This window comes from Sciurus carolinensis, chromosome 4, assembly GCF_902686445.1.
Source record: "Sciurus carolinensis chromosome 4, mSciCar1.2, whole genome shotgun sequence".
In the NCBI taxonomy this organism is placed as follows: domain Eukaryota; kingdom Metazoa; phylum Chordata; class Mammalia; order Rodentia; family Sciuridae; genus Sciurus; species Sciurus carolinensis.
Genome location: NC_062216.1, coordinates 75,537,696 through 75,549,223, shown reverse-complemented (window position 1 = coordinate 75,549,223; position 11,528 = coordinate 75,537,696). Strand labels below are relative to the sequence as shown.

The 11,528-nt window shown below is 40.8% G+C and overlaps 1 protein-coding gene and 1 pseudogene across 1 annotated transcript; both read left to right on the top strand.

Moving 5' to 3' along the window:
- Window positions 1-506: 506 nt before the first annotated feature.
- LOC124983220 (cleavage and polyadenylation specificity factor subunit 6-like) lies at window positions 507-2,441 on the top strand. Its single transcript, XM_047550298.1, is given in 2 exon segments — window positions 507-1,997; window positions 1,999-2,441. Coding segments are annotated over 2 exon segments (1,623 nt in total). The 3' UTR covers window positions 2,131-2,441.
- Window positions 2,442-7,119: 4,678 nt separating this feature from the next.
- On the top strand, window positions 7,120-8,001 carry LOC124982771 (phosphoethanolamine/phosphocholine phosphatase-like; annotated as a pseudogene).
- The last annotated feature ends 3,527 nt before the right edge of the window (window positions 8,002-11,528 follow it).

Below are 11,528 nucleotides of genomic sequence, written 5' to 3'. Positions count from 1 at the left end.
CAGCACTTCAGACAGGAGGATGAGCCCACGGGAATTCTCTCTCCACTTGGCAGTTCTATCCCAGGAGTCGAAACCTCATTCTTTGACCTCTTATCCTCCTCAGAATGAAAGGTTTGCATTAGTCTGATTCAAGTTGAGTAATTAGAGCTCTGTTAAACAGAAAAAAACAACTCTAAAACTTATTTGGAAAAATAAGAGATCAAGAATAGCCAATGCAATCCTGAGCAAGAAGGCATCACAATACCAGACCTCAAACTATACTACAGATCAAGAAACACACACACACATACACACACACACATCATGGTATTGGCACCAAAACCAACGTGAAGACCAATGGGATAGAACAGAAAACACAGAGACAAATCCACACAGTCATCTGATGCTTCGCAAAGATGCCAAAAATATGTTGGAGATAAAAACAGCCTTATTGAGATTCGCTGCTGCTGCGGCGGCGGGCAGACCTGCAGGAGGCGGCGGCGGCGGCGGCCGAGGCCAAGGGGAAGATGGCGGACGGTGTGGACCACATAGACATTTACGCGGATGTGGGCGAAGAGTTCAACCAGGAAGTGGAATATGGCGGGTATGATCAGGTAGATTTATATGATGATGTCATCTCTCCATCTGCAAATAATGGAGATGCCCCAGAAGACCGGGATTACATGGATACTCTCCCCCCAACTGTTGGTGATGATGTGGGTAAAGGAGCAGCACCAAATGTTGTCTATACCTATACTGGAAAAAGAATTGCATTATATATTGGAAATCTAACATGGTGGACAACAGATGAAGACTTAACTGAAGCAGTTCATTCTTTGGGAATAAATGATATTTTGGAGATAAAATTTTTTGAAAATCGGGCAAATGGCCAATCAAAGGGATTTGCCCTTGTTGGTGTTGGATCTGAGGCATCGTCAAAAAAGTTAATGGATCTGTTGCCTAAGAGAGAACTTCATGGTCAGAATCCTGTTGTAACTCCCTGCAATAAACAGTTCCTGAGTCAATTTGAAATGCAGTCCAGGAAAACTACACAATCAGGACAGATGTCTGGGGAAGGTAAAGCTGGTCCTCCAGGAGGCAGTTCACGAGCAGCATTTCCATAAGGTGGTAGAGGATGGGGCCGTTTTCCAGGGGCTGTTCCCGGTGGGGACAGATTTCCTGGGCCAGCAGGACCAGGAGGGCCACTCTCACCTCTTCCAGCTGGACAGACTCCACCACGTCTGCCCTTAGGTCCTCCAGGTCCACCTGGCCCACCAGGGCCTCCACCTCCTGGTCAGGTTCTGCCTCCTCCTCTAGCTGGGCCTCCTAATCGAGGAGATTGCCCTCCACCACCAGTTCTATTTCCTGGACAACCTTTTGGTCAGCCTCCATTGGGTCCACTTCCTCCTGGGCCTCCACCTCCAGTTCCAGGTTATGGCCCCCCTCCTGGGCCACCACCTCCACAACAGGGACCACCTCCACCTCCAGGCCCCTTTCCACCTCGCCCACCTGGTCCACTTGGGCCACCCCTTACACTTGCTCCTCCTCCGCATCTTCCGGGACCACCTCCAGGTGCCCCGCCAGCAGCTCCACAAGTGAATCTGGCTTTCTTTCCTCCACCAACTAACAGCAGCATTCCTACATCAGATAGTCGAGGTCCACCACCAAGAGACCCATATGGCCGACCTCCACCATATAGGGGTGACTATGGCCCTCCTGGAAGGGAAATGGATACTGCGAGAACACCATTGAGTGAAGCTGAGTTTGAAGAAATCATGGATAGAAATAGGGCAATCTCAAGCAGTGCTATTTCAAGAGCTGGTGATTATGGGAGTGCTATTGAGACATTGGTAACTGCAATTTCTTTAATTAGACAATCCAAAGTATCTGCTGATGATCGTTGCAAAGTTCTTATTAGCTCTTTGCAAGATTGCCTTCATGGAATTGAATCCAAGTCATATGGTTCTGGATCAAGACGTGAACGATCAAGAGAGAGGGACCATAGTAGATCACGAGAAAAAGAGTCGGCGTCATAAATCCCATAGTAGAGATCGCCATGACGATTATTATAGAGAGAGAAGCAGAGAACAAGAGAGACACCCGGATCGTGACCGAGACCGTGACCGAGAGCGAGAGTATCGTCATCGTTAGAAGCTGAAGGAAGAGGAACACCTTCCAAGACAAAACAGTCTTCATGGGGGAAAAATGACGCTTGTCCAGCAGTTTGCTTCTTGTGATTGAACTGAACCTGTAAGGATTCATGGATAAACTGAACAGGAATAGATCTGAATAAAGCAAATCTGCATAAATGGTAACCAGTAGCTCTACTTTTATTTTTTATGTTGCTTAACTGTTTTATTTGAAGGAAACCTGTGTGATTTAAAAAGTTAATAGCTTTTGCAACTTTATTACTGGTTATATACATTTGGCCATTATAATGTGCAAGCAATTGGAAAAAAAAAGTCAAGTATATATGCTTGTTTTTATAGTAGTTTGTTCTTGTTAAAAATGTTCATATGATAATGTCTGTAAACAGCACCACTTTGATTACAATAGATGTAGTGTTGTAATAAACTGTTTAATGGGGCCAATGTGTAAAACTGTTCAAGTTATTTGATGTTTACACCTCAGGGAAAGTCTTGTGTTCAGCAATATCTAAAGATAATGTTACTATGACAACATTTTTACTGTCCTTTAAAAAAAGCATTGCAGTAACGGTTTTGGATATGCATCAATCTGATCTTGCATTCAGTGAATTAAACATAACTAATTAAGTGTCTCTTACCCTTGATTTTTATATTAGAATAGGTGATTAATATTTCTATATTCTACTTTTCTAGCTGTTTTTACCTAGTTAGCTTGTGACTTTGCTGAATGGTATGTAAACTTGTAAAAACTGAAATTTGACAGACATAGCAAACCCCGTCAATGCATTAGGGGTCGAAAATTTTTGAGGTTTTAACATTTTAGCAAGACTCACACATATTTGCTACAGTAGTGCTGCTTTAATTACAACACAGGTGTACTGAAATACTTAATTGTGAACTGCTAGCATTGAAGTGAGATTTTGAATTTGATTTGATGCTGTAGTGATTTACTGATTTTTATTGATGGTGCTTATGGTTTAATTTTGAAGCCATAGGCAGTGTAAATACAGCCAATGCAGCAGATATATGTAGGGAGAGCCTTGGTTTTATTTTCCCGTTGGTACCAGTTTCTGAAGGATGTGAAGTTTATTAACATTGGGTTGTATTCTCCAGTGTAAAGGGAGATTATAGGTGTACCTGTCTCCACAGTTCAAGAAATTCTATATATTTTTGTGCAGCCTGTTGATTCAACTTGTTGATTCATGCTAGAGTAAATCAAAGGTTTATTTTTTTTTTCCTCAAAAGCACGCCTTATACAAAGGCCTACATGAAAAGCATCTGGCTCGAGTATGTTCTTAATTGTAAAATTAGCAGAGACAGATCATCAACTGGATATTTTTATGGAAAGATAATTCTGAATCACTACTTCAGAAATTTGAGTTAAAATTCTTATAAGCAAGCTAATTTGTTTTTAAATATATTTTAAAGATCTAATATCTTTGAGAGATCTTTGGTAGTACATATTGGTTTTTAAAATATGGCCAAATTTTAGGACAATGCTTAAACGTATTTAGGTACCATAGATACTACATAATGTGCAACCATAGAAGCCCTAGAAATTTGCATTGCCTTTCTTCAGTTTTATCTTGTCTGCTTTTCAAACTGCTTACAAAATTAGCTGTTTCAAATTATTATTATTACTGCTAGTTTTATTTTTAAAAAATTTTGTGAGTGGAATATTCGTGTATGGGATCATTGGTGTTTACCAGAACTGTTTGCTCTAAAAAATGATTTTTAAGTTATTTTAACTTGTTGAAAAATGCAGTTGCCTTTTTAACATTTGAAGTTGTATCAAAATCTGTTTTCTTGTTTTATGTGTAGGTGTTGTAAGTTTTTATCATTTCTTAAGTTTTTTTATATTTTAATTACAATGCCCTAAATGTGAAGAAGTTTGGACATACATATATTACGAGGGAAATTAGTTTATAGTCAGATTAAAAGGTAAGTAAAATGTCCATGAGAATAAAGTTTTCTCTGAACAGTTTAAAAATGAAATCACAAAAATATATACTTGAAGTGAAACTGAAAGTTTTGTATTAATTTAATCCTTCATCTACCTTTTCATTTACCAGTGGAACCTTTTAATTGTTCCTTCTATATTACTCTTCTCCCTGCTTGACTGATTTCATTATAAGACTTTTGTTGCAGACAATGTGAGTGTACTAGATTTGTTTGCTTCTAGTCCACTGTTTTAAGCGTTGTCAGGAAGAAACAAATTTTTGGTTTGACCAAGTAGTTTTGCAAAGTCTTTCTCCACCTGGTAACATATGAGTGTATAGCAGTAAAGCTATTTTATTTGTCATACCACTTCTGCTGTTTATGAATTGGTGTTATTTGAAAATGTTTTTTATGTGTAAAAACAATCCAAATAGAGAAATCTTTGCAAAGACACCAAAAAAAAAGTGTCTCAGAGACCCTTTTATTTTTTCTTAATTTATAATAACTAGTGGATATGAAAACAAAACTGAGTTGAATTTTAAGCCATAGTATTTGTTAATGCTATGAAGTCACATTCCTTTTCAGCTAGTAGTAAAATTATGGACGAGTGATAACAGCACTTGAGTGGTATTGCTTCTGAAGCAACACCTTGAATTAAATGTGTTTACTTTTAGAAATATGTTGTGGAAAGGATATTCCAGTGTGAATCTACAAGTGTTTATTTCATTTTGTCAGTTTTCTTAAGATTTGGAATAACTTGCCATGGCTATTAATCATAGGTTAACCGATTTAAAGGCCCCTTTACCAAATTATTCTTAAGTAGTTAACTACAATTTGAAGTTCACAAATACTTGTAGCTTAAGGTATTATTTTCATTTGATTCTCCTGTGGAGAATGTTGCTTTATTTTTTTTTTAACTAGTTTAAGGTCAGTTCTAATAATAAACATTGAAGTTTTAATGAATGTTGTATAATATTTTACAGTGAAAGGGGAAAATTGTTGAAAGGGTAAAGACTTTATCTTTCCCTTATGTATTTAAATGTGCCAATAACCTAAATACACACTGTTTTATATGAGATGATACTACAAAACTTTTCTGTTGGAGTGTTCTCAACATTCTGGTTTTCATACCTGAATGGTTATTGCATTTTCTGTATCTTATAAGGGGGCTCCAATTTTGTGTTTTAAGCTTCAGCTTAATTTAAGAGGAAGTTTATGTTCTAATTCTTTATTGAGAATACAGTATTGAGATTTTCACTATTTTACAGATAATTGCTTTTTAAATTTTATTCATTAAGTTCATTTGCATCCCATAGTCTCTGTAAATGTTTTCCTCAGTTGTATGTACTTAAATGCACGCTTATCCATTGTACATATTAGTCATTTTTTTGTGGTAATATATGAGTGGGATTTTTGTAGCAAAGCATTCTATTTTTCTGTTCTTAAAGTGTGTGTGTGGGGGAGGGTTTTTTTTTTGTTTTTGTTTTTTAACATTAACCTTCAATTTAAACACTGGCGTACTTATTTTATTTTTTAGCAACTTGACTCTTAGAAGCCTTAGGCTAGTTTTTTAAATACATATTCAACCAAAAATTATAAACTTATTAAGATGTGACCTTACATATGGCATTCCTTGTATTATAATGTGAGATGTTTTATTTAGAGAAATCAAGATTCAGGATTAAAGTTTCATTTTAAGTTGAAATGGAAAATGTGTTAAAATGTCTAGGTTTCTGGGAGGAAGTTCTTATAATCTTCTTGGCATTAGAAAGAAGCAATATGAATTTTTTATGAATATTCAAAATATTCAGGCAATTATTTTGTCAGATTGATTTGTCTTAACCAATGTTTCTTTGAAATTTCAGGTTGTTGGCATTCACTATCTGAGTATATAGGTACTATGATTTTTTGTATGGAATGTATAAACACTTGATTACATACAGATAGATTTCAGTGTTTAAAAACTTCCTGCTACATTAATTAACACTATATTGGGAGACTTTTAAAATACTAGGTAGAATTTAATTGAAGTCATACAAATTTTGATATGGTATTTGTGGATAGTGAACACTACCAGTTTTTCATGTGGGAGTATCCTAAAACTCCACTATGGTGTAAATGTTTTACATTAATTTCATAATTGGACAGAACCCTGCATTTAGGGGAAAAAAATTCATTTTGAAGGTGTGTTCTTTGTCACACTGTTACTGCGTAACACTTCTCATCATTCTGTAAGTCAAATTACTTCAAAATACAATGGTAAATGAAAAAAAACAGCCTTGTTAACAAATGGTGCTGGGAAAACTATGTAAAAGAATGTAAAAATATGTAAAAGAATGAATCTCGTGTGAGGTACTAGGTTTGATCCTCAACACCACACATAAAAATAAATAAAAGTATTGTAATCACCTACGAGAAAAATATATATATTTTTTAAAATGGATCAAAGACCTAGGAATAAGAAATTCTGCAAATACTAGAAGAAAACGTAGATCCAACACTCCAGCCTATTGGCACAGGTATTGACTTCCTTAGAAGACTCCTAAAAAAGCAAGAAATAGAACCCAAAATCAGTAAGTGGGATGGCTTCGAATTTTAAAACTTCTGCACAACCAAGGAAACAATTAAGAAGGTGAAGAGAGGCCTAGGAGCCGAATTCCTCAACAAGACTCCTAAAGTGCAAGAAGTAAAATCAAGAATCAACAAATAGGGTTGCGCCATGGCTCTGATTCCCGCTCCTGGGCCTTTAAACGGGACGCAGCGACGACCCGGGGTGATAGGGGGGCAGGCAGAGGGAACAGCTTAAACGCACATCATACATGATCCCTCGGGACTGGAGAGACTCGCGAGCCAAAGGTCAGAAATCCGCGGGTGGATAAGTCACCATGTCCCCTTCAATTCCCCCCTGAGGGAGAAACTCTGAGATCCCGCCCTCTTTTGGTGACCACAAAAGGATTTGATCCCTCAGGACGGACAAACCTGCCAGAGGAGCTCTGAACGACAGCTGGAGGCCAACAGAGTCCCTAGAAGAGGCGCTCAGGGTGATGTACTGACAATGAGTGGGTGCCTTCCAGTTGCTGGCCTCCGATGCCTGACTAGAAACAGTGGGGTGGGATGGCTGCTCAGGGCACACCGTGCTTCCTCCTGACCTTTCACTTCCACGAGACCATCATGGATGAAAACAGCGACGACAGGAGCTTGCGCGCTCCGCCAGGCAAGCTATTGCCGGAGAGAACATGCAGCGCGTCAAGTACCTGGGATGAGCAAGGCTTGCGACCGTGGGACCTGCGCGCTATCTAGGTTTTAACCCCTGTCTCCGGGTATGGGAGGCTTACTGCAGTTTGTGGCCAAGCAGCGATACCGCTTCAAGGTTATTCTCGTCTTGGATGCCAACGCCTTTGGTGTGGAGAGCGTCCTGCGCGCCGCCAGCCACCTCGATCTGTTTCGCGCATCCTCAGCAACTGGTCCCGACCTGAAGCTCGGGACTGCTGGTGCTGCGGTCCTTCCATACGCTCAGCTGCACGAGCTGCCCAGCCAACATGTGCAAGCACAAGGTGCTCAGCGACTACCTGCGCGAGCAGAGCCCCGATGGTGTGCGCTCGGAGAGCTTTTTCGTTGTGGGCGACGGTGCGAACGATTTCTGCCCCTTGGGGCTGCTGGTGGGCGGTGACGTGGCCTTCCCGCGCCGTGGCTACCCCACGCACCGCCTTATTCAAGAGGCACAGAAGCCAGGTCTAGCCCCTTCCGCGCCAGTGCGGTGCCCTGGGAAACCGTCCTGCGCTTCCATCTGCAACCCGTGCTAAAGACTTGTTTAGCACTGCCGCCTGGAGGTGGGGCCGGGGCGAGAGGGCGGAGGAAGGGCGGGGAGGGAAAATTGGGAAAGACAAACCTAGTTTTACTACTCCCTTTCCCCTTCGCTTTGCTGTCACTCCGGTAATTTCTGGAATTTAGTTCAATTGGGGGCAGGGAGAGGGGTTCGGAACCGTCCGTATCTATGCAGTTAACCCAGATGGGCTGCTTTCTCCAGTTCCACTGCAAACAGTTCGATTCTGGAATCTGGTTCAAAGGGGAGTGGTGTGCAGACCATCAAAGCCAGCAGTGTTTCTAAAACCCTCTTCTCCGAACTGGAAAGAAAGGGCTCCTTGACAGATGAGAAAAGGAACACCTCCCACAGCTTTAACTGCTGCCTCTGGCTGCATGATCTCCTCTCCCCTAGTCTTCTCTCAAGAGAACCCAGGATCCCAAACTCCTAATGGACGTGGATTCCCTGGAGACAGATAATTCTCTTTGCTGACAGCTCCAGGCCTCCTGGGTCTTGCGTCTGCCACGGAAGTCCCACATGATTGAAGCCAGAATTAAGGACAGGTAGTTAGTGTAGAAATAGGGGATCAGGTCAAATCCAGGAAATGGAGGCCATAAAGCCATCTGCCTCTGGAAGTTGGAGACTGCGCCAGGAAGAATGGATAGGATCTCTGGAGGCCATTGATTACCAAATTTACCTGCCTTTATCAAGGACTGCAAACAAGGGGCTGCTAATTGGTGCCCCTTGGGCCCTTATCTGCCTGAATCACCCTGGCCCTCCCCCTGCCCATGGCTTCTCACTTAATGCAAAACCAGGCCTAGTCACCTAGGCAGGAAGGAGAGATAAGGGGGGAGAGAACTGGAGAACAAAAGAGACTTTAACCTATAAAAGATGTAGGGTGCGCTCACTTCTTGGGACTTTTAGAACATCAGCCCTAGCCCCCTTCTTCCTGCAGGGAGAAGTCTGTACTATTACCTTTAAATAAAACCTGCTTAATATGGTTGCCTTGGCGTGCTTCTCTAGTGTTCAATCTTCAACATTAGAAGGAGCAGAACTTGTCACTGGTAAATGGCGGTATCACTATTTCTGTGCTCCCAACACCTTGTCTCACGCCTCCCACCCAGCACCTGTAAATGGGGGTGAGGGGGTGGGGGGAAAGCAGAGGGAACAGTGGCCTCCTGGTGGTGGAAGGAGGTAGCACACCGTCCATCTCGGGTTAATGCCAGCCAGGGACTTCAGAGTACGGTGTCTCCTCGCACCCCAGCCTCGTCCATGGGGCAAAAGCCCAGGGACTTCACCAAAGTCGTCCTCCGTGTCCCCTTCCTTCCATGTGAAACAGAAAACCATGATGTTTTTAAGCAGGGCCAGGGAAACCCAAGCCCCTTCTCCCTCTGGTGTTTCAGAACCATAAAAGATAAAGTGGGATCAAAAAAAAAAAAAAAATCAACAAACGGAATGGTATCACACTAAAAAGCTTCTTCACAGCAAAGGAAACAATTAAGGTGTGAAACAGAGAGCCTACCGAATGGCAGAAAATCTTTGCCACCTGCATCTCAGAACATTAATCTCCAGGATATATAAAGAACTCCAAAAACAACACCAAAAAAAAAAAAAAAAAAAAAAAAAAAAAAAAACCCTGATCAATTAATGGGCCAAGGAACTGAACAAACACTTCACAGAAGAAGAAATAAGATCAATCAACAAATATATGAAAAAAAAAGTTCAACATCTCTAGCAATTAGAGAAATGCAAATTAAAACTACATTGAGGGCTGGGGCTATACCTCAGTTGGTAGAGTGCTTGCCTCGCATGCTCAGGCCCTCGGTTCAATCCCCTGCACACACACACTAAAAAAAAAAAAAAAAAAAAAAAAAAAAAAAAAAAAAACTTATGCTGAGATTTCATCTCATCCCAGTCAGAATTATCATCAGAATACAAGTAACAATAAATGTTGGTGGAGGATGTGGGGGAAAAGTACCCTTATGCATTGCTGGTGGATTGCAAATTGGAGCAACCAGTATGGAAAGCAGTATGGAGATTCCTTAGAAAACTTGGAATAGAATCACCATTTGACCCAGTTATCCCACTTCTTGGTATATACCCAAAGGACTTAAAAATCAGCATACTACAGTGATGCAGCCACATCAATGTTCATAGCAGCTCAATTCACAATAGCTAGATTGTGGAACTCACCTAGATGCCCTTCAATTGACAAATGGATAAAGAAACTGTGGTATATATACACAATGGAATATTACTCAGCCATAAAGAATAAAATGATGGCATTTACTGGTAAATGGATGAAGTTGGAAAATATCATGCTAAGTGAAATAGGCCAAGCCCAAAAAACCAAAGGCTGAATGTTTTCTCTGATAAGTGTATGACAATATATAATAAGGGGGGGGGGGGAGAAGAATGAAGGAACTTTGGAAGATGTAGAGGAAAATGGAGTAGAAGTGGGTGGAGGACAGAAAGATAGTAGAATGAGACAGACAGTATTACCCTATGAATATGTATGATTACATGAATGGTGTGAATATACATTGTATATGACCATAGAAATGAAAAGTTGTACACATTTGTGTACAATGAATCAAAATGCAGTCTGTAAAAATAAAAAAGATTTTAATTAAAGAAAAAAGATAGCTTGCTTTGGATCTGACCCCAAACTTTGGGTTCGTTAGCTAATCTCGAATCCCAGATAGGTGACTTGTTTACAAAACTTAGCCTTTTAAATGGATACCTAAATATCCATGTGAGGCAAAGTAGTTCAGTACAACAATAGTGATTGAAAGGCAGTGTTCATAGTCAGGGCTGGCTCTAAGCAGATTATCCACATATTTCAAAAGAATTCCTTGATCCATCTGTAAACCTCACAGGTCTTTTGCTAGACTCATTAAACAGAATAGGAGAGGTTTTTATTCCTGATGTTAGATAGTCCAGCAATACTGGATGGTTAATTTGGTACTGAGGTCCTGTCTTTCAAAAGCAAACAGTAATTGGGAATTTCTTTCTCGTGGAATGTGAAAGAATACAGTCTTTAAATCTAGCATTATGAATAAGCCATGGTTACCTGACACTGTGGTCAGCAGAATGTAAGGATTTAGTACTATGGGCTTGATATGGTTTGCATGTGAAGTCCCCCAAAACCTAATGTGTGAGACAGTGCAAGAAGATTTAGAGGTGAAATGATTGGATTATTGAGCTTTGATCCAATCTGTAAATTAATTCCCTGATAGGAATGAACTGAGTGGTAACTATAGGCAGGGAGGGTATGACTGGAGGAGGTGGGTCCATGGGGGCATGCCTTTGGGATTTATATTTTGTTCTTGTTGAACAGAGCTAGATCTCTCTCTCTCCCTCTTCCTCCTTCCCTCCTTCTTCCTCCCTCCTACTCTCCCCTCTCCTCTCTCTCTCTCTCTCTCTCTCTCTCTCTCTCTCTCTCTTTCTCCCCCCCTTCACTCTCTCCCTCTTTCTCTCTCTCTCCTGGTTCCAGGTTCCTGCTTTCTTCCTCCACACTATTCCACCATGATGTCTAGGTTCACCTCACACCCTGAGTAATGGAGCCAGTCATATGAACTGAGACCTCTGAAACCATAAGCCCCAAAGAAACTTTTCCTCCACTAATTATTCTTGTCAGGTCTTTTAGTCATAGCAACAAA